The following is a 23,536-nucleotide window of genomic DNA, read 5'->3' on the forward strand; positions in this document are numbered from 1 at the left end:
TGTAAAAATAAACTAAATTTCCCCTTCACCCTTAATTATTCCCATCTAATCTTTATTCGAAAATGTAGCATTAAGTAAACTAGAATCAAGTTAGAGTAGAAAGCAAAAGTTACAGACAAGACATAGGTCTTTTCAAAAAAAAATCACATCTATAGCGATCATCATTAAATGTCAAAAAAAAAAATTGTTAGCAATTACTATCATTATAATTCTTTTTGTTCAGATTAAGAAAAGAGTACATGAGTATTCGTAATATTGTCTCCTACCATCGGGATAACACGATAATCAGGTTATTAGATGAAGGGTCAAAAGTAACTAGAACCTGGTTGTATTGTTTATAGCCCAGCCCTGAGACCGGAATGATCATCGCGTCACTTCGGGCTCACGGAGTGCTATCATCGTCACCGTATCCCAAACCCCGACGTAACTCATTTTCCAAACCCGTCCCGATCTTTGTACGGGAATTATATATCTCCCCGATCCCCAACTCGAACGAGAATCTCACCGGTAAATTAGTTTAATCCTAAAACATTGCAACACTTCAAAGTTTGAATGAAGTCATAAGACAAATTTAAATAACCAAAAAAAATGATTTTGAATATTAGTTGAATTCTGAAACATTCTAACATTATATAAATTTGAGAATTCAAATATCTCAACTTCATCCTGGGAAAAATTAAATCTCAACTTCATTTCTACTTGAATAGAATCTGACTGACATAGTACAAAGCGGACTTTGTGCAAAAGAATGGATTCTGATTATATAATCTGATCACTAGATTCTGGAATTTTAGGGTTATGAACCTTGCTGCAACAAAGGGGAACACAAATTTTGATGTCAAGAGCTTGACTTGTTCTTAGCTAAATGGAATGCTCCCACGTAATTGGTGCATAAACGGCGATGAAAGTAATAGGACTATATGTTAGACGGTTGAATCCAGAAATTGGTAGATAAAACAGAATATGCGAGTCCAGCCCACTTAATACATAAGAATAATATAAATTTAGTATTTATAAATAATTACTTTCAAACAGCAAAAAAAGACTTCTTGCTCTTGGTTTTTGTGAAACATGCGCAAGATTTTGTAACCCAGCAAGACGGGCAGAAGAGGACCATAAGTAGCATAAGACAAACATATGATACATATTTGTAAATATTATAATCTCAAGCAGACACAGTTTCAGCTCAATATGGATCTGCATTTCATTGATTTTACAAAAATTCTATAATAGGGGAACGGTTTCTGATGAAATAAAAGGATTAAATAAATATTTATAAGCAAGTTAGACTACAATGGTTAGGAGAAGGGTCACCTCACCCCACATGCAAGTGGATTAGAGAAAAGTATGAGACATATAATGGTATATAGCAACTACAAACAATTATGATTATCATTCTTGTCCGTATCTATACAAACGTGTGATATAATCAGTATATATAAGAAGCTTATGTAAATGTACCTAATCAAAATAATCTTTCTTCTATAACTTCAGGAGCTAAAGTAAAGAACTACACCATTTACACATATACCCTGCAACTAAACCTATACACAATTGTTTCAAAATGTGGAGGCTAAACATAGCGGAGGGAGGTTCTGGTAAGGATCCTTATCTGTACAGTACAAATAACTTTGTTGGGCGGCAAACGTGGACATTTGACCCTGAGTATGGAACCCCGGAAGAAAGAGAAAAAGTCGAAGAGGCTCGAATCAATTTCTGGGATAATAGGTATCAAGTTAAGCCTAGCAGCGATATCCTCTGGCGAATGCAGGTCTTATTCTTGTTCCTCACTTCCTGTTCTGCATCATATGCATAAATTATAGTAATACATCCACCACTAATAAAATATATGGTATCCAAAACCAACTACTTCAATATTCTAAGCATACATGGTTGAATTGCTAAATGCAAATAAGTGTATCCAAAGTGCTAATGCAGTATAGACAATCCTTCACTATGTCTGTTCACCTACCTTGTTCTAAAAAAGAAAAGTCAAAGAAAGTAGTCCCACCACCAATGGGTCACAGCTAGCTATACAATGATATCTCACATTTTATTACACATTCTTACAGAATATAGTTAATTTTACAACATTGTTATTTACTTAAAAATTTTGAACAAGTATACAGAATTTATTTGTCAAGTATGTTGATTAATTTTATATAATATTAAGTATTTATATATTTGAAAATATATTTAATATTTGGATACCAGATGAAATAAATGGTATTTAACTTTTATAGTATAGCCTGTTAAAAGAGGTCATTGGCTAGTAATTATAGTATGAGTTATTTAAATACCAGATGCTTTTAACAATAGAATTAAACTTTTGTAACATAGCCTATGCACTCAGGTCATGCACTAGTAATTATAATATCAATTACTATCACTAGTAGCATTGCAATCATCTTCTTGATAACACCACAGATTCAGGGGCTTTCTTAGGACCAGCACAAATTCGAGCCTTGTGGCTAAATATACATGGGCAAAGTTTCACACTGCCTTGGAAAAAACAGTATAACACTTGGATAAAAAGAAAGCGATAATTTTAAGCATTCGAATCTGAACGGTATCTAATATGTTGACATCACTGCTGATATAAACTGGTTAAAGATCACTCACGATTTCTTTGTTCTTCATATGGTACCTTATAATAGGTGGCTAAAGTAAATTAACTGACAGATGAATAATGACCTACACTATTATGAATTTTATTCAGTTAAAAGAATTCTACGGTGACTGTACTAATACTCTTGTGAATTTCATCAATCCATATATATAACTAGGTCTACATTACTTCCCATTTGTTGCGTAATACTATAAGCTTATATGATATATACTTATAAAGTTGTATATGTTTTGATGAATCCAGTTTTTAAAAGAGAAGAATTTCAAACAAACTATACCTCAAATGAAGGTTGAGAATGGGGAAGAAATCACCTATGAGACGACCACAACTACATTAAGACGAGCTGTCCACTTTTTTGCAGCCTTGCAGGCCAGTGATGGTCATTGGCCTGCAGAAAATGCTGGCCCTTTATTTTTCCTTCCGCCATTGGTAACCAACTATCCTCCATTTTCCTTATTGGTATACCTGTGCTGCTACTAATTTCATCCTCCTGCAAGAAAGGGGAAACCAAAACTAACAAACACATTCAGTCAACTTCTTGCGCTAACACTATTATTACTGCTTGTTATAAAACAAAAACTGCAGGTTATGTGCTTGTATATTACAGGACATCTAAATAATGTATTCCCTGCGGAACATCGGAAAGAAATCCTGCGATACCTTTATTGTCATCAGGTACATTTCTCGACCCAATAGATGACTTCCAAAACCAGATGTGATTTAAAGCTTTGTATTAGCGGTGACCATTTCCTTCGTGATGGAGTTAAGTCAATCATGATATGGTTATCCAAGATATGTTTATATTTACTAGTAAAAAGATTATGCATTAGATCGTTGAATTGATGCAATAAAAGAATTTTGCCATTATTTAGAAATTTTGCTTTGCAGAATGAGGATGGTGGCTGGGGATTACATATTGAGGGCCACAGCACAATGTTTTGTACAGTCCTCAGCTACATCTGCATGCGTATTCTTGGAGAAGGACCTGATGGTGGTTTAAAGAATGCATGTTCCAGGGCAAGAAAGTGGATCCTTGATCATGGCAGTGGGATAGCAATACCCTCCTGGGGAAAGACATGGCTTTCGGTAAGATCATGTTAAGACTTGCTCGGTAAAACTCATATATTCGATATACTTCAAGAAATATACTGCACACTCAAAATATTCATACACTTCCTCATATTTTAGAGATAAAATTTATCAAGTCAATGCATATAAAAATACTGAATGAATATTTTTTAAGTTTTTTACTTTCCCTGAGCTCTAAACCTGTCTTCAATCTTCATCAATACTAAATTTGAAATTCCAGATACTTGGCGTATTTGACTGGTCAGGAACCAACCCCATGCCTCCAGAATTTTGGATCCTTCCTTCATTCCTTCCCATGCATCCAGGTTCACTCAGTTCTAATTTCAATACAATTCTTAATTTGTATGCATGTAGACTACTCTTTATCTTTGTACAAGTACATGTCTATCTTAAATGGACTCCTCTTCAATGTTGTTGAATGTTTAATTAATTCTCTCTTTTCTTGAAATGCAGCAAAAATGTGGTGCTACTGTCGAATGGTTTACATGCCCATGTCCTATTTATATGGGAAGAGGTTTGTTGGTCCAATCACTCCTCTCATTTTACAACTGAGGGAAGAACTATATGCACAACCTTATGACACCATTAACTGGAAAAAAGCACGACATAATTGTGCAAAGGTACTGCTATGATTACACGTACCAAAATTTTAGTAGTAGTTAGTGAAAACTATGCAGACATATATAATGCAACAGAGCAATATGATTACAAACTAGTATATAACAGGTAGCGCAAAAGAAATCCTTGATAAAAAGAATGATTTAAAAAATGCTACTATATAAACATATCTACTTCTGTAACACTCTTATTTGTGGGTAACACTATAAGCACACTCCTAGAGTCCCAAGTATAACATAAAATAAATAACTAAACAATTGATGAGTTGAGCACTGTGTGCAGTTTATATATAGAATACAAAAATGCTATCTTATATACCAATTTGTTATAACAGGAAGACCTATACTATCCTCATCCAATGATACAAGATTTAATGTGGGACAGTCTCTACATACTCACAGAGCCTGTCTTGACTCGTTGGCCCTTTAACAAATTGAGAGAAAAAGCTCTTCAAACAACTATGAAGCATATACATTATGAAGATGAAAATAGCAGATACATTACCATTGGATGCGTGGAAAAGGTAACATGAATTATGACATATAATACAAAATTTTGAGCATGTGAAAGAAGTTTGTGACAATTAACAATACCTTTTCTTTATGAGGTTGGTAGTTCAAATTCTGACATTTTACACGTTGAATCCCACCCAATTTGAACAGGTTCTATGTATGCTGGCTTGTTGGGTCGAGGATTCCAATGGTGATTACTTCAAAAAGCACCTTGCAAGGATCCCGGATTACATATGGGTAGCTGAAGATGGAATGAAAATGCAGGTTAGAACAGATTTAGACATAGACTATGGTAATACAATACATGAATTTGCAAACTCAGGTATACTGCATTAAATCTGTACAAGATAATAATAACGACGACACATTAAATCCCAGACTAGAATTTCCGACATCAAGTGTATCTACTTAAGAGGTTAAGCTATTTATATATGTAAAAGTAATTTCCATATCCACATACTTTTACTTTTTTGTACACAAATTAGCACATAAAGTAGTATGCCCATTTAAAATTCATATATAAGGAACTACTAGAAGAAAACCACTTTATTTATTTACAAGTCTTTTCACTTGTCGCTAAATTATGTAAATGGGAATTTAAATGCAGAGTTTTGGTAGTCAGGAATGGGATACTGGTTTTGCCATACAAGCATTATTGGCAAGTGATCTCACGGATGAAATTTCTCAAACTCTTCTGAAAGGACATGATTTCATAAAGAGATCCCAGGTTTCGCCTTAAACGTTAAACCTACACTTATCTTCATTTATCCTAACAAGTCTGCACACCAGTAAGAATGTGTGCCATAAACACACCATCAATTCTACTAATATATTCTTGCAGGTCTTGGAGAATCCTTCTGGAGAATTTACAGGCATGCACCGCCATATTTCTAAAGGATCCTGGACCTTTTCAGATCAAGATCATGGATGGCAAGTTTCTGATTGTACTGCAGAAGGATTAAAGGTACTTAATTACTAATATGAATTGTAATACGTCCTAACATTATAGCGAAAATAATTAAGAAGAATTACAATATCTTTCCTCTTCTGTGTTGCTTTAGTGTTGCCTACTTTTGTCAAGAATGCCAACGACTACTGTTGGCAGTAAACTGGAAGAGAGCAGATTGTTTGATGCTGTCAATGTACTGCTTTCCCTACAGGTGATGAGAATGAACCCTAATTTTCTTTCCCTACTAAACATGTTATTATACTATTGGTAATCAGTCTAATTTTTCAAGGCAGCTACAGATGCTTTACATGTAACAACATACTGTTTTATGCCATCATCATAAGATATTGACTTGTATTCATTTCCATCCCTAACTGTAGAGTAAAAATGGAGGGCTAGCTGCATGGGAACCTGCTGGATCCTCAGAATGGTTGGAGGTAGTTTCTTTGAACTTATCAATATTATAATAAGTAAATATTAATTTTCTCTATTCAAATTGATAGTCCATAAGAAGTCATTCCTTTAGAAACTCTAAGAAACACATGAAAAATCAAAGCAGAGAAATTAGATGAAAATCGAAAACCGGGAAACTATAACAGTTGGGCTAAACTAAAAAATATGCTTACCAATATTAAACAAGTCCTAAATTCAGCCTTCTGGCGGTTCGGCCTCCCCTCCACCAACTATGCTACGCGTCACTTATATCTAAAACAAGGGGTAAACACTAGTGACATCTCATATATTCTGTTTAAAGCATACTTATATTTCCGAATGTTGGAGAAAAGAGTAGTGACCATGCACAAATTGAAGAGTAGACATAACATATTCATGCATAGAAACTTATGGTTTCTTTTAATTGTTTGATCTTGCAGCTGCTCAATCCTACAGAATTCTTTGCAGACATTGTCATTGAACATGAGTAGGTTTCATCACATAATTTGATTTTGAATGACTTTTACACTCTATTGAGCACAAGACTTATGATTTATGAATTCAGGTATGTTGAATGCACTTCGTCTGCAATACAAGCATTGGTTATGTTTAAAAAGTCATACCCTGGGCATAGAAAGAAAGAGATAGAAGGTGCTATTTTAAATGCTGTTCAATACCTTGAAGACATACAGATGCCAGATGGTTCATGGTACGTTCCACCTGAGAAGTGTTAACATTATACTTGACTACTTGACAGTTGCAAATTTTAAACATAAGGACATGTACAGGTATGGAAATTGGGGTGTGTGCTTCACCTATGGCACTTGGTTTGCTATTGGTGGTCTAACTGCAGCTGGAAAGACATATAACAATTGTGAAACCATCCGCAAAGCTGTGGGTTTTCTTCTAAAATCACAACGCGAAGATGGTGGTTGGGGAGAAAGCTATCTTTCATGCCCAAACAAGGTAATGCTAGTGCCTGAAAACTTAAAGAAACAATATGCTAAATCAAGGGGTTTGCATTGTTTACCATATTTCCTAATGGGCCAAGACATAAGAGCCTCTCACTATCTGGATTTATCTGCTACCCTAACCTAAAGTCTTGCTCTACAGAAATACACACCATTAGAAGGAGATCGGTCAAATTTGGTCCATACTGCATGGGCCACAATGGGTCTGATTCATTCTAGCCAGGTTAGTTTTTTGTACTATACTTTATTAGACGAAGTGATGTGATTTCCACTCTAGTATTTCCTATAAACAAAGAAATTTACTCTTATTATATATGTGATTCTAGCGCACCATTAAGAGTTCCAAATATCTTCATTCCAACATATTTCTATATTGTACTCGTTCTTCAAAAATCTAAGTCATGTCATGAGTAACGCTTGTAGGCTGAGAGAGATCCAACACCTCTTCATCGTGCAGCAAAATTGTTGATCAACTCTCAAATGGAAAGTGGTGATTTCCCGCAACAGGTATCACATATACTAGGTTTAAGAAACTAGACTGATGTAAATACCATAAGAAGGAGATAGCAATAGCACTGCAACAAATAATTCCACATTTTCCTGACTTGCAAAATTTAAAATTTAAAATAGTTTTGCACATGCATGTGGTCAACTAACTTTCCTTCATTTTCAACTCTTAAATATGCAATTTTGTACTTGTATCAGTTATGTCTTATTCTTAGGTATTCAGAATGTTTTCCCCCTATTTCTTACCTAAATATGATTACATGTGGATGTGTATAACCTGAAGTAGCAATATAAGCACAATGAAAACCATTGATGTATGTGCGCACAGATTATTTGATCCAAAAAAAAAGAAGCTTTTGGGTATCATAAGTGTCCTGTTCCAGTGTTGACTAACATGCACACCCAACTCATAATACAGGAAATTACTGGAGTATTCATGAAGAACTGCATGCTGCACTATGCAGCATACAGAAATATCTACCCATTATGGGCTTTAGCGGAATATCGTAAGAACGTACAATTACCATCCAACAGTCTGATATCTCTACAGTGCACAAGTTCAGCATGATTACGATGGATTGGAGCCAAGATCCTTACTGCAGTCAATTTTTAAATACTTCTGAAAGGTTCGTTAAGAAAGAGCGAAAAGTTTGCAAGTCTCAAGAATCTATTGGGTTTATGCCACTAATTGTATAATCATGCTTTCCCATTTTCTATGTACAAGTTGTAAATCATAATTTTATTAATTGTCAAATTTCAATTTTCCTTAATGTATTTATCTTGTTCAAATGGAAGTTTATTTTTTTATGGAGGAATAAAAGTTAGCCATGTCTATAAATCTGCAACTTAAAGTATCAGAAAACCTAAGTTGATGATCCAGAATCTATGATTACTATCTATTCATGTTTTATGTTACTTATTTTAATTAACAAAAGATTACATTCGGTTTTCGGATTGCTTTTGGAAGGTAACAATAAACTACATACATATAAATCTCACAATATCCAAAATAGAGATAAATTTATTAAATATTTGAATATAAAGGAGTACTATTTGCAATTGCCAATATCATTCTAGTTATGTGTTCATATGCCTGAAATTTCAAGTAGCCATAAAATCATCCCCCAGATATTATAACATAAAAACAGCAAACAATGATGAAGACACTCAGAAGCATGATGCATGTAAGTGTTTTATTATTAAATACCATATATCAATAAATAAATTTTACCTCAAGCCTTGTAAAATTGTATTTCTGAAGAGCGTCAAATTACTCCAACAAATAGTGTCACTGAATGATATGGGATTTGTAGCAAATGTAGCACCCCGACTCCCAAAATCACTGAATGTAGAAGATGTGAAGCTGGTTATCTAAAAATTAACTTAAACTAGGTGAAGGCACAGGGAATTTCCAGTCTGCAATAACATCAGCTCATAAACTCCATATTTTGACATCATTCTGTTTATCAGGATTGTTAACATCGAAATACGAATTCCATTTACAAGCTCAGAGGCTTTTGGGCTAACAGGATTAACTTGCCAAATGAAGCAAATACGTTTCACTGGAGAATCCTTGGGAATACAACCTTCCGCATATTCTCCCATTGCAATGCCTCCAAAGATATCAGGGACTCAGAGGCCAGCAGCATTACCTTTCACTCTCTTATTGGAATACCGATTCAAACTTCATAATGAACTAAATACTCTAGACTGTCAAACAGTATGTACAGAAAGCCTCATACTCTAATTGCAATTCATTACCAAGTCATTTTACACTCACCAATCACCAGTAATCTCCACAAGAACAGGTCCCATCACTAAAGTGATGAAAGCGGTGAGAGTCCCTTAAGATCACCACCCTTCCCACTATTTTTGATATGTATTTGATTGCAGTGTGACAGTCTGCACATACGCGTAGGTTTTTTATGACACGTATAGGTCTTCCAGCTGGTATTGTTAAAATCCCAAACGCAACTGCTAATTTTTCACTATGATGCTTGAGCATGTGCTCCTTTTCCTCTTCCTCAACATCATGCAAAACTAATTTTGTTGATGAAACGTAGCCCTCCTTCTTAATCCGCAAATCTAACTCTTCCAAAAATGAATATATTCTTTCTCGCTGTGGATGAAGTGCGTCACCAACAGAAAATGTGTGAATCTTGTTTTGCGCTTCAATCCAACTATACCCGGGTACTTTCTTTACCCCAGTATCCCTCATCTTTAATCTCATTTTCCCAACATCACCCCATCTACCGGAAGCTGCATATAAATTCGAGAGAAGAACATACATACCAGCATTATCAGGTTCCATCTGGAAAATCATCTGAGCAGCTTTCTCTCCCAATTCTGTATCTCCGTATATTCTACTTGCACCAAGTAGCGCACCCCACGTTGCAGCATCAGGTTCGAAAGGCATATTCTTCATTAAATTCTTTGCATCATTTAAGCGCCCGGCTCGACCAAGAAGATCGATCATGCAAGTATAGTGTTTTGCATTTGCAGTTATGCCATAATCACGAGTCATTGAATAAAAATAGTCTGATCCTGTGTCAACCAGTCCAGTATGACTACATGCAGATAGAACACCAACCTAAATAAAAATGGCCAAAATTAACACATAAGCATCCACGAACTCATAGAAACATCATTCGAAAACATTAATAATTTATTAACAGGGTTGAACCCTGATTTAATTTTTACTGTATGTATACTACTGTAGGACGTAGCGTACACCCACAAGATATACGCTCACACGAGGGTTCCTTTTAAGCAGCTATTATGTGAATGACTAAGGTCCTAAGAACCCCTATACTCGATGAACTAACAAAAGATTGAAGTCCAAATTAAATGTGAAGGCTATTTCCATGATTCAACAGCCATTTTCAACCAGGATAAAAGAAATCCAGACGTCTTCCATTTAAAGTCTTAATCCACTTTACAAATTTATTTTTGTGATTGTAGTAATTGTAAAAGACACAATGAAATATAAAAATACTCCTATGCAGAAATGTCATATCTACTACCTTTTAAAACGTTAACAAATAATTATATACCATGGTAACTTCATCAGGTTTGACACCAGCCGCTTTCATTGAATTAAAAATACACAGAGCCTTTTTACCAAAACCATGCCTTGCATAACCAGCAAGTATTGTGTTCCACGAGACGACGTCCTTATCCGTGATATCCTCAAATACATCATATGCTTCGTCAATACTTCCACACTTACAGTACATTGCAAGAAGTGCATTCCCTACAAAGCACCCAGACTCAAACCCGGCTTTGAAAGTTCGTCCGTGAACTTGTTTACCCAACTCTAACACAGCAATATCTGCACATGTGCTTAAGACAGAAGTAAAAGTTGATCTATTTATCCTTTCACCGTCTCTCTTCATATCCACAAATAGACTCAACGCCTCTTCACTGTGAGCACTTTGAGCATATCCTGCAATCATTGCTGCCCACGAGATGGAATCGCGGCGGGGCATCTGATTGAACAAATGCCTAGCATGAGCAATATTTCCATTCTGTGCATGCCCAGTAATCATTGTATTCCATGAACTAATATTGGGACAAGGCATTGCATCAAACAATGTCCTTGCCATGTCCATACTTTTCATCTGGGAATACCCGGCGATCATTGCATTCCACGAAACAGAATTCTTTTCCGGCATTTCATCAAAGATCTTTTTAGCTTCATCCAACATGCCATTTTGCACATAACCAGATACCATCGCTGTCCATGTAAATACATCTCGTTTTGGAGATGCATCAAACAATCTTTGCGCTTCCACCAATTCCCCACACTGTGCATGTGCAGAAATCATTGTATTCCAGGACACTTCATCTCTAAAAACCATCCTATCAAAAATGCGCCTCGCATCAACAAACCTCTTCTTCCTCACATATCCCGCCATCAAACAATTCCACGAAACAACCTCCCAATCCGATTTTGAATCAAACAACCTCCGAGCATCTTCTATCCTTCCATTCTGCACATAAGCCGCCAACAACCCGTTCCACGATATCGAATTCTTCTGCGGCATCCTATCAAAAATCATCTTTGCTTCAACAACATAACCATTCTGAGCATAGCCAGATAATAAAGAATTCCAAGATACAATATCCCTCTCAGGCATTTGCTCAAACAACAACTTAGCAGCTCCAAGATTACCATTCTTAACATACCCACTAAGCATTACGTTCCACGAAACCAAATCTCTGTCAGGCATTTTATCAAACATCTGGTGTGCCAACTCAAACCTACCATTAGACAAGTAGCCAGATATCATTGCATTCCAAGTAACCGAACTACACTTAGACAATGAATCAAACAGACGTTGTGCTGAATCACATTGGCCAGTGCGCATGTAATTAGTAATATCAATGTTGCATTTGACAATGTCTGAGTCTGTTTTGACACTAGTTTTGTTAAAGTGTTTTTTGTTAGATACATGTTTATGTGAATCTAATGATTTTGTAATTCTAGGATTTGAGGTTCGAAGAGATCGGAGGGAGCTGTTGTGTACTAGTCTTAACCGCATAACAGTAAAGTAATGCATTTGCAATCAAACTTGCCGCTAAATTTGCAGTTCCTTTGTTCAGTTTTTGAGTGGATTAAAGTAATCTTTATACTTTTTGATCATATATTTTTGTGAAAAATGAACTTTGATTCTTACTTTAAAAATTTATTGTTTTAAACCCGAAATTTTTTACATAATCTTTATAGTTTACATGTTTTAAAGAGTAACTACTTAAAACTTGTGCAATACACGGAGTGCACATATATTTTTTAATATTATATAATTTTAAAAAAAATACTAGAATTCAATTTTTAGTTTTATTCATTTAAAAATTTAAATAATATGATTTTATGATAATTATATAAGTAAACGTATATGTTCATAACTTTATAAAACATTTAAACTTATTTAAAATGATAACATTGGTAAGGTGAAATATTATTATAATGAAATTATTATTTCATTGAGGATAAAAATATAATATCTCCATTATGTTGGTATCTTAAAAACTATTATTTTAGCATGGTGATTACTTAATCGATTAACTATAACTCTATAAAAGATATTTGAAAAAGGCAATATTACTGATTGAACGATATAGTTTATTGATAATTTTAAGTGTATTTTTAAAAAAATTATGTTTTAAATAAAATTTGATTTTTTTCACATGAATAGGATACAAATTATACTTAGTCTAATATTAATATAATTTATCTCGGATCAGTGATTTACATTATTTTATTTTAGCCCGATGCCCAATATACCGACCAAATCAAATTAATTATTTTTAGTTCAATTTTTTTTTAAAATTTCGGACCAATAAGATAATTTTGTTTTAGACTGAATAATTAGTATATATGTTGTTTTAGTCAAATTTTATTTTTATTTTAGTTTTGTGTAAGTCTGAATCAATTGTATAATATATTTTTTTATCGTGGATATTCAAGTTCATTGGTATAATTTTTTTAGGAGGATTGATAATATTATTATTTTATCTTAACCCGAGTCACATTATATATCAACCAAATTTTAAGAATTATATTTAGTTTGTTTAAATTTAATTTAGTCTGAAGTAACAAATTAGAATGATATAGAACTCAATATGAATTAAAATTTAAATTGGTAGAAGAAGTTGAATTTATATATAAATTATAGTGATATAGAGTTCGATATAAAATAGAATTGAAATTGGTAAAGTAATAGAGGAAGTTGACTTCAATGTCAATTAAAATTAAAATTGAACGACCCAATAATTAGAATTAGAACAATTAAGTAAGGGTAATTAAATAATTTCAGCAAGTACTGACCGACCGACTACCAAACTTTTAATGTTTCGTCTATTATAATATAGTATAGATAGATTCTAGAGATCTAAAAACAATTTCCCAAAATGTTTCCAAAAAAAAAATTCAGTTTTTGATTGATTGTTTTGTTTTGAAAAATACTTGTTGATATGTAATTCTAGAGTCCTAAAAAAAATTCCCAAAATTTTTCAAAATATTAAGGTGTTGATTTATGATGGATTAGAGGACCTTCACATGTGTTATTACGAGTCCCATCAATTAAAACTTTGAGAGTTATTTTGGAAATTATTATTTTTGTAGTTCTAACACTAGTAAAAATATATTATGAATTTTCGGAAACTTTTTAGGAATTTTCGGAAAATTAATCCCAGATTTATAGGACCATTTGAGATTCTGAAAAAAGTGAAAAAGGTTGCCTATGAGATAGCGTTACCACCGCAGTGGCAGCACATCCATAATGTGTTCCATGTATCTATGTTGAAACCCTATGTGCCTGATTCGAATCAAGTCATTGAATATGAACCGATTGAGCTAGAGCCAGATTTGTCCTATGTGGAACAACCGATCCAAATCCTATAGCGTAAAGAGCGAGTCCTTAGGAATAAGTCGATCCCCATAGTGAAAGTCTTGTGGAGAAATTCTTGAGTAGAACAGTCTACTTGGGAATTAGAGTCAGACATGCTTGATAGATATCCTCATTTGTTTAGCTGAGTCAGATTCTGCTGGGGACAGAATCTTTTTAAGGGGGAAAGGATATAACGACTCGTGTATTTTATTTTATTTTTAATATTTAAAAAGTGTAATAAAGGTATAAATAAATAAAATGTATCTATTGATTTTTGGCAGCAGTTGTTGATTGTTATTTATTTATTGGTGATATGTTGATATGAGGATTGAATTGGGCGATTTATTAGTGAGTTATAAGATTTTATTTCTCTTGTAAAAGTGATTTTATTACAGTTTTAATTCCATAAATATTTGGATTGTTTCTAAAATTAGTTTTATAATTTTATAATTTCAATAATTATTTTTAAGACTTTATAAAATTGAGAAATCAATATCTCACTAATTATTTATCCTTAAATGATCTGATTATGTTTATTGGTAAAATCCATATTTAATTCAAGAATTTTTCAAAAATCAAGAAAATTATATTTTATTAAGTTTATAATATTTTGAGAATTTTAAAATTATTTTGGAAATTTTCGGGATTAATTTCACCTGCGCGTTGTTTCGTTTAATTGTTAAAAAGCGGGTATAAAGTGCACCTAAAAAAATTGTTTTGAAATTTCGAGAATTATGTCTATAATTACTTCGGGATATTTTTGATATTTTAATACTAGTTTGGATTTATTTTGATATGTCTAAATTGTATCTTGTTCCGTTAAAATAAGAATTCTGGATAAAATTTCGGTCCCCGGGTAATCAGGGATACGTGTTAACTTCTTATAATAAGAAGTTAACACGTATCCAATGTTTTAGGACACGTGTTAACTGCTGTTAACTCACAAACACACACAGAGCATCACAGCCTTGTCTCTCTCTCTGGTTTCGCCCTTCTCTCTCGTTTCTCTCCTTTTTTCCTCGGTTTTCTTCCTTTTCTTGCTTCCAGTCGCCGCTGTTCTCGATTTTCCGGTGAGCCGCCACCTGATTTTCCGGTTTGGCTTAGTTCTGTTACTAGTAATTGATATATATATATATACATATATGTGTGTAGATGTGGTGTTGTGTCTGCTTACCTGTGTTTGTGTGTGTGGCGGCCGGCGTTTTTGTCGCCGTTTGCTGCCCTGTTTTTCCGATTATTGTTCGGCTACCCTGCTTCTTGTTCCTGTTGATGCGCGTGTGGCGCGTGTGGCTCGACTTGATTTTTTTAATATTTTTATTTATTTTCTGCAGGGAATTTTCTTTTTGTAATTTCATGAAATAAATAAATCGTGCGGAATAAATTAATTTTGTATCGGTGAAATTTTCGTGTTGGAATTCAAGGAATCGAGTGCCCCAAAAATTTTACCGCCGTACCACAATGACTCGTTATGAGCGGATGGTGGACGGTGATGACGTTGTTCTGAGTCCTAAATTTTATGAACAAATTGTATTTTGGGAATTGTACGGAAATAATTATGAGATTGTGGAATTGATATTGTGATGTGATTGTGAATTGTTGTGATTGTTTACGTCGATCGTAATCGACGGGTAGGCTTATAAACAAAGGAGTTGCTGCCAAAATTTTCTAAAAATTTATTTTAAAACGTGCTATACGTGTTACCCCTATTTGTGTTCGGATTACATGATTACGTGATTATGTGTATAATAGCTATACGAGTCGGGTTATCGGATTTGGTTATTAGGATTTGAGGATATCAAGCATGTCAGTATAACTGATTAGGGTACTCTGTATTTGTATATCCCAGTCGAGTTTCACCAGGACCGAAGTCAGCGTGAAAGCTACTTAGGGTTTATAAAGCGTTGCAAGGCAAGTACCCCTGACCATTCTTTTATGGTTCAGTATATATGAATAGCTAAATGTTTTATTCTTGTAATGGAACAAAAACATTTAAGTTACGTATCCCCCGTAGTTATAAAACACTGTTTTCAAATTATTTTGGGGAAAAGTAACTTCGAAAGGTACCTATCTCGAATGAAATGATTTGCGAACTGGATTTTATATGTGTGCTGGTAAAATGAATGATTTTGAAAATGAGATAGGTACAAGTGTTTTGGAAACTGGATAAAACGATCAAATATGGGATACATAGGGGCTAGAGTAGGCCTATTAAGGTGGCGTAAGAGGCTAATTCGGTTGCGCGCATTATATAACCGATTAGTACAGCAGGTCAGAGACCTAGCTAGTCTCTGAGTTCCGGAACAGGTAAATGGGATGGCAGTTAGAGCCGTCTGGTTTTGATAGCCTGATCATCTATCTTCACATATCCATTACGTATCTGATTTGGATTTATGATTTCCGTAAGGGAATAAGTGGGTGATACAGTGATTTTATAAATATGAATAGCATGCTAAAATTGGACTCTAGTACTTACACAACACACTACTACGTTGTTTTATCAAAAGCATGCTAGACAGTGATATCCAGTTATCTCAGTTTTTCCTTATATAATGTTGTTAACATGATTATAGCTCTGTTCCTATCATTATTTACATTACTATTTTTATCCTGTTATTCATATGTTGGTGCTACTGAGCGATTATGATCACCCTTGCAACCTGTTATGTATACATTGTTGGATTTTAATCGCAGCGGAGGCATGGTAAAACACTTTTACACATATAAAATCCAAATAAAAGCATATAAATCGTGGTAAAAATATAGGGATCGAATCTAACCTTTAAAATAATTCGGAGACAACGATCAGAGATCCTTAGCAGTTGTTCCTCAACTGTGAAGCACTCCACCGGTATCCACCAAGAAAACGATGTTAAGGAGGAGGAAGGAGGTGGAGAGAATTGGGTTTTCCAAACTTTTTGGGTTTTTGGGGTTCTGGGTTAGAATAAAATAGGGTCTATAATAGTATATTTATAGGCAAAATTTTCAGCTGAAATTTTCCCATAAATAATATTATTATTATCCCATTTATTATTCTCATTAATAATTAAAACACCTTTTAATTATTAATCCTTTTTCTAAACACTTTAGAAATAATTCTCTCTCTTGATTTAATTTCCAAAAATTAAATCCTTAATTAATAATATTAAGAACTTTTCTTAATTAATTTATAATCAATTAAATCTCATTTAATCAATTATTAAATTTGCCAATTAATTATTTATTTCACAAATAAATAATTATTAGCCATTATTAATTATTTCCTCCACCATTAAATCATTCTCTTTTTATGGTGTGACCCTGTAGGTTCAATATTAAGCCGGTAGTAGAAATAAATAATAATAAAACTATTTTATCATTATTTATATAAATTCTCTAATTTATTAAATATGATTAATTAATTAATCACATTTATTCTACATCATGAGGGATACTTCTCAGCATATCGCGACTATCCGGATAATACGCATTCACTGCTTAGAATACCAAGAACCTATTCAGTGAATAGTTACCGTACAATAAACTCCTTCTACCCTACAATGTCCCGATTAAATACAAGGCATGGATCTCGTGTCAAGCCTATCTAATTTAATCACTTGCTTACCATTTACTATGCGTAGTTCTATGCAAATTAGAAACTCCTTTCTAATTTCATTTACTCTGGCCAGAGATTCCTGAGCTAGCATAAGTGGATCAGTCTTGAACATTCGCTTCCTTCACTGGAAGGGGTAGATCCTTTATTGATCATACACTATCTTCGTGTACAAATTCCTATACCCAGTAGAGCCCTAATAATTGTTCCTGGAGACTAAGAACTAAACCAAAGCATAGTTCAGTGTACACAAGATGACTATGATGACCTCAAGTCTAAGGATACTTGTACAACTATCACTATGTGAACAACTGTTGACACGTGAGTGAACTCCATCAGTTGTTCAGCTGTGCGAGTCATGTTCAGTGAACTTATTCTATAATAAGCACCTACATACTAGCTATAGTGTCACCACACAAATGTCTATGAGAACAGACATCCTTCATAATGAAGCAAGCATAGTATGTACCGATCTTTGCAGATTATTAATGACCAGTTAGTAATCCTATGATCAGGAACTATTTAAGTTTAAAGTTATCATCTTTTAGGTCTCACTATTATGATCTCATCATAATCCATAAAAAGCCTTACTCTAAACTATGGTATATCTTATTTAAACACTTAAATAGATAAAGCCCGTAATAAAAACAAAACAAGTCTTTTATTAATATCAATGAAATCAAAACAGATTACACAGGAAGTTATTCCTAAATCCTAATACATGATTGGACTTAGGACATATTCCTTTCAATCTCCCACTTGTACTAAAGCCAATCACTCTAGTATCTAATACCCATCTAGTCTTTATGACGATCAAAGTGACTTTCAGAAAGTTGCTTTGTGAGTGGGTCTGCTATGTTGTTATATGTGTCAACTCTAATTCAATACAATATAAGAAATGTTACCGCGCTCCCACTAACCCTTTTGTAAACGCATGGTTCATCTACGTTTTTGATAAAATCAAACTCTTTGATTGTCTCATCAAAACGAATGTTCCATCTTTCGAGAAGCTTGCTTTAAACCACATATGGTTCGCAGTATCTTACACACTAGGTTTTCATTTCCCTTGGAAAGAAAACCATCTGGCTATATGCCAGATCTCATAGTCATAGTAAGCAGCAATCGCAAGCAAAATCCGAACTGATTTTAACAGGGCTACAGGTAAAAAGTTTCATCAAAGTCAATCCATTGCCTTTGTTTGAATCCTTTTGCCACAAGCCTGGCCTTATAGGTCTCCACCTGGCCATCTGCTCCAATCATTCTTTCGTATACCGTATACATAGATTCCTTTTCGGATTTCATGGCACTATGCCATTTCTCTGAGTCAACACTACTCATAGCCTCATTATAGGTCACAGGGTCGTCATCATCAATGATCGACAACTCATTGTCATTCTCAATGACAAGGCCATATTACCTCTCAGGTTGGCGAGACACTCTCCCTGATCTATGAATGGGCTGTTCCACAAAAGGTTGTTCAGTCAGAACAGGTGTTTCCACTTGATCCGTAGTATTTTGTGCTTCTTGAACTTCATCAAGTTCAATTTTGCTCCCACTGTTTCCTTCAAGGATAAACTCCTTTTCCAAGAAGGTAGCATGTCTGGAGACAAACACCCGATGATCGGTGTAAAAGTAATACCCTAAAGTCTCTTTAGGATATCCCACAAAACTATATTTTACGGATCGATATTCCAACTTATCTGGGTCAACTTACTTGACATAAGCTGGACATTCCCAAATCTTAACGTGTTTAAGACTCGGTTTCCTTTCTTTCCATATCTCATACGGAGTTTGAGGAACGGATTTGGAAGGCACCTTATTCAGTAAGTATGCTGAGGTTTCCAATGCATAACCCCATAGGAATACTGGAAGATTTGCATAGCTCATCATGGACCGAACTATGTCTAACAAAGTTCGATTTCTCCTTTCAGATACCAATCTGGAGGAGTCCATTGGGAGACTATACCATTTACTTTCAGATAATCTAGAAACACTCCATTAAAGTATTCACCACCTCGATCTGATCGAAGAGTTATAATACTATGTTTGGTTGTTTCTCCACTTCATACTTATATTTTTTGAACTTTTCAAAAGCTTCAGACTTGTGTTTCATCAAACACATATCCGAATCTAGATCTATTATCCATGAAAGTAATGAAGTATGAAAATCCACCCATGGCTTGCGTAGACATTGGTCCACATATATTTGTGTGTACCATTCCTAGCAAATTTGCAGTCCTCTCTCCATGTCTACTAAATGGAGACTGCAGTGCCACTATAAAGTGAGATTTTCATCATCCCTTTTCTTTTATTAGTTTGTTCAATCTGAAGTAAATTATGTCACACATATACAGACCATTATTTAAAGCACCACGTCCATAAAGAATATTATCTCTAAGAATAGAACATTCATTATTCTCAATAATAAATGAAAATCCAGCCAAGTCTAACATGGGAATAATATTCCTCACAATCGAGGGAACAAAATAACAATTATTTAAAACAATAGTCTTGCCCGTAGGCATATGTAAATGAAATGATTCTACATCTACAGCAGCAAGTCTTGCTCCATTTCCCATCAGTATAATCACCTCCTCTTCTTCAAGAGTCCTACTTCTCCTTAGTCCCTGCAACAAATTGCAGATATAAGAACCACAGGCGGTATCTAATACCCAAGTAGAAATTTGATTTAATGACATATTCACTTCTATCATGAACATACCTGAATCAGAAGCGGTAGTCTCACTACCCTTCTTCTTCAATTCTGCAAGGTAAACCTTGCAGTTCCTCTTCCAGTGCCCCACCTTGTTACAGTGAAAGTAAACAACTTTGCTCTTGGGGTCTTCAGCTTTTGGTGGAACCGGCATTTTCTCACCTACTTTCTTCTTCTTCGAAGGGTTCCTCTTCCTTTTCTTAGGATTGGAACCTTCACCAATTAGAAGAACAGAACTCTTCTTAGGGGGAAAATTCGATTCCGCAGTCTTCAACATGTTGTGGAGTTCAGGTAGGCTGACATCCAACTTATTCATGTGAAAGTTCACAACAAACTGCGAGAACGAACTCGGAAGCGATTGCAAGACCAAGTCTTAGCTCAGCTCCCCATCCATGGTAAAACCAAGTTGTCCAAGATGTTCAATCAAATTGATCATCTTAAGTACATGGTCATTCACAGATGATCCCTCAGACATCCTACAACCGAACAGCTCCTTCGATATCTCATATCGAGCTGTCCTCCCCGCCACATCATACAACTCTTGTAGATGCATTAGGATAGTGTGAGCATCCATATGCTCATGTTGCTTCTGTAGCTCAATGTTCATGGAAGCTAGCATGATGCATTGTGTAATATTTGCATCATCTATCCACTTACGATACACAACATGTTCATCATTATGTGCATCACTAGCAGGTTCAGTAGGTTTAGGTGAGTCAATCACGTATTCCAGCTTCTCAATCCTGAGAACAATTCTCAAGTTTCGAAGCCAGTCAGCATAATTAGGACCAGTCAACTTGTGAGCATCCAGTATGCTCCTGAGTGATAGTGCAGAAGACATAACGTATAAAGTAAATCTGTAAATGATAAACACATAACAACACTTAGCAAATATTCGATTTCATTTTAAAACACTATATGAATCGGGTCTTTATTCATAAGTGGCTCCCACTAGTTTACCTAATTTATTCAACCCCCTACGTGAAAAATTAAGCATTCATAATGCTAGTGGGAATAGGGATCCTACATTCCATTACACAACCCCGGCTGTGGCACGAACCGCCATGTAATGTTTAATAGGCAGACAACTCTTGTCAATTACATCTTATGTTATTCCCTAATCAAACTTTAGCCTCTTGAATAATTGAGTCTCGGCTGTGGCACGACAAACTCAATATTCTAAGTCAAGTCTAACCCAACATTCCGTACAGTTGAATCAGTCCCCAAAGGCCCACGGCTGTGGCACGTACTGACCTTTAGATTCTTATTCAATGTACACATCTCTATGTAATAGACAAGTATTTCTTATTTCGAAATCAAAGCCCTCGGCTGTAGCACAAACCGACAATGATTCAAAAATAAGAACTACTTTCTATCATGTTGGAAGGCTATGATCGACACAAGCCCGTTGTATCATTGGCCAATTACTACTTGATATTATTTAATTTTAGAGGGATTATATTACGTTACAATCATAATCATATTATAAAGAGATTCTTCCTTTTAAATTAAATATTTCAAATCAATAATCAATAATCAGATGATTCTCAGATCGGGTGGAGCATTGTCAAGAGGCGTCACTTAATAACCCTTTCTTACAGATAGAAATCTATTGTTGACAGAATCATCCTTTCTCTCATATCGAAAATTCATATTCAATTACGTGTTTCACAAACACAAGAATCTCATGATTGTATTCATAATATTGTTCTTAAGGTTATGAAATAATTTCACTATACTAGGTTGTCTAACAAACGCCTTATGTTCATTTAAGTTCATCTAAATCTATCATCGCATGATAAACTAAGCATATATCACATATATCAACATGAATAAACATCAAGGTAGGCATGTTATATCATCTAGCACATTAGTCTAAGCATTATACATCTCTATGTATCACATGAAACATTTAAAAGCAATTAAAAACAGTTAAAACAACTTTAAAACACTTTCAGAAATATAAACAGTTCAAAACTTTTATATAAACTAAAATTGATCACTCCATTAGATCCGTCTCGGAAAAACGAATCCAACTGTATATTGCACGCCTAAAACGGAGTTACGAAACTCCCAGAAAATCAATTTTAATGTGGACAGTCGGGCTGTAATGCATTACAGGAACGCGTTACAAGCCCTGTAACGCATTCCGGTGATGCGTTACAACCCTTTTAACCATTTAAAAGTTGTAACGTATTCCGTAAATGCGCCACAGGGTGTAACGCATTCCCGGAATGCGCGACACCTTTTTTTTTTCTTCTTGCAGCAGCCGCCTTTTCTTGAACTCCGTGCCGCCGTACATCTGACTGTTTCTTTCGACTGCCATGTCTGTCTTTGCTTTGCTTTGTCTTTAATTTCGTGCATCACAGAAAACACACAGCAGACAATACAAACATATATATATACTATATATACATATATTTATACTTATTTAATTACGAATTTTAATTGCAACAACTTCAAAAATTCATAATAAAAAATCTATACATCATAAAATTATAAGAAAAATACCCAGACGATCTACAACACTTGAAGAACCCAGATCAACATTAAAAATTATTCTGAGAAACGATTTCTCATCAGACAAAATTAATCCATGATATAACTTGTAAAAATCATAATTAATTCATACATGCACATAAAATTCTGAAATTTTTACCACAGATCTATATGCATACAACCTAAGCTCTGATACCATTGTTGGATTTTAATCACAGCGGAGGCATGGTAAAATACTTTTACACATATAAAATCCAAAATAAAAGCATATAAATCGTGGTAAAAATATAGGGATCGAATCTAACCTTTAAAATAATTCGGAGACAACGATCAGAGATCCTTAGCAGTTGCTCCTCAAGTGTGAAGCACTCCACCGGTATCTACCAAGAAAACGATGTTAAGGAGGAGGAAGGAGGTGGAGAGAATTGGGTTTTCCAAACTTTTTGGGTTTTTGGGGTTCTGGGTTAGAATAAAATAGGGTCTATAATAGTATATTTATAGGCAAAATTTTCAGCTGAAATTTTCCCATAAATAATATTATTATTATCCCATTTATTATTCTCATTAATAATTAAAACACCTTTTAATTATTAATCCTTTTTCTAAACACTTTAGAAATAATTCTCTCTCTTGATT

The 23,536-nt window shown here is 34.5% G+C and overlaps 2 protein-coding genes across 11 annotated transcripts; one reads left to right on the forward strand and one right to left on the reverse strand.

Annotated features, from left to right (window-relative positions):
* Positions 1-1,365: 1,365 nt before the first annotated feature.
* LOC141712980 (uncharacterized) lies at positions 1,366-12,342 on the reverse strand. Of its 10 annotated transcripts, XM_074516145.1 has the most exons (8): positions 10,761-12,342; positions 8,939-10,297; positions 6,424-6,502; positions 4,930-5,089; positions 3,543-3,693; positions 3,290-3,379; positions 2,907-3,119; positions 1,366-1,799 (listed from the first exon to the last, which is right to left on the reverse strand). In XM_074516145.1, exons 1-2 carry the CDS (start codon positions 12,267-12,269, stop codon positions 9,491-9,493), a joined length of 2,316 nt encoding a protein of 771 aa, XP_074372246.1. In that variant the 5' UTR covers positions 12,270-12,342; the 3' UTR covers positions 1,366-1,799; positions 2,907-3,119; positions 3,290-3,379; positions 3,543-3,693; positions 4,930-5,089; positions 6,424-6,502; positions 8,939-9,490. The 10 variants fall into 10 exon arrangements, with proteins under 10 accessions (XP_074372246.1, XP_074372251.1, XP_074372249.1 ...); XM_074516150.1 differs by lacking the exon at positions 6,424-6,502 and having other exon boundaries at positions 1,366-1,794; positions 2,941-3,119; XM_074516148.1 differs by lacking the exon at positions 6,424-6,502 and having other exon boundaries at positions 2,941-3,119.
* Positions 1,565-8,552, forward strand: LOC141712978 (beta-amyrin synthase 2). The gene is made up of 18 exons (XM_074516139.1): positions 1,565-1,771; positions 2,873-3,058; positions 3,215-3,304; positions 3,518-3,715; positions 3,939-4,023; positions 4,172-4,338; positions 4,671-4,859; positions 4,999-5,112; positions 5,456-5,575; positions 5,690-5,812; positions 5,910-6,008; positions 6,178-6,234; positions 6,670-6,716; positions 6,795-6,938; positions 7,018-7,195; positions 7,343-7,423; positions 7,624-7,707; positions 8,126-8,552. The coding sequence occupies exons 1-18, from the start codon at positions 1,565-1,567 to the stop codon at positions 8,273-8,275; spliced, it is 2,319 nt and encodes a 772-aa protein (XP_074372240.1). The 3' UTR covers positions 8,276-8,552.
* Positions 12,343-23,536: the final 11,194 nt, after the last annotated feature.

Source organism: Apium graveolens, chromosome 3 (genome assembly GCF_009905375.1).
Source record: "Apium graveolens cultivar Ventura chromosome 3, ASM990537v1, whole genome shotgun sequence".
Lineage (NCBI taxonomy): Eukaryota > Viridiplantae > Streptophyta > Magnoliopsida > Apiales > Apiaceae > Apium > Apium graveolens.

Coding starts and splice junctions, on each gene's coding strand:
- LOC141712978 (XM_074516139.1), top strand. CDS start 1,565: ATGTGGAGGCTAAACATAGCGGAGGGAGGTTCTGGTAAGGATCCTTAT. Junction 4,024..4,171: donor ATTCCTTCCCATGCATCCAG/GTTCACTCAGTT, acceptor CTTGAAATGCAG/CAAAAATGTGGTGCTACTGT. Junction 6,717..6,794: donor GACATTGTCATTGAACATGA/GTAGGTTTCATC, acceptor TTATGAATTCAG/GTATGTTGAATGCACTTCGT.
- LOC141712980 (XM_074516149.1), bottom strand. CDS start 12,269: ATGCATTACTTTACTGTTATGCGGTTAAGACTAGTACACAACAGCTCC. Junction 10,298..10,760: donor AACCTGATGAAGTTACCATG/GTATATAATTAT, acceptor ATTTTTATTTAG/GTTGGTGTTCTATCTGCATG.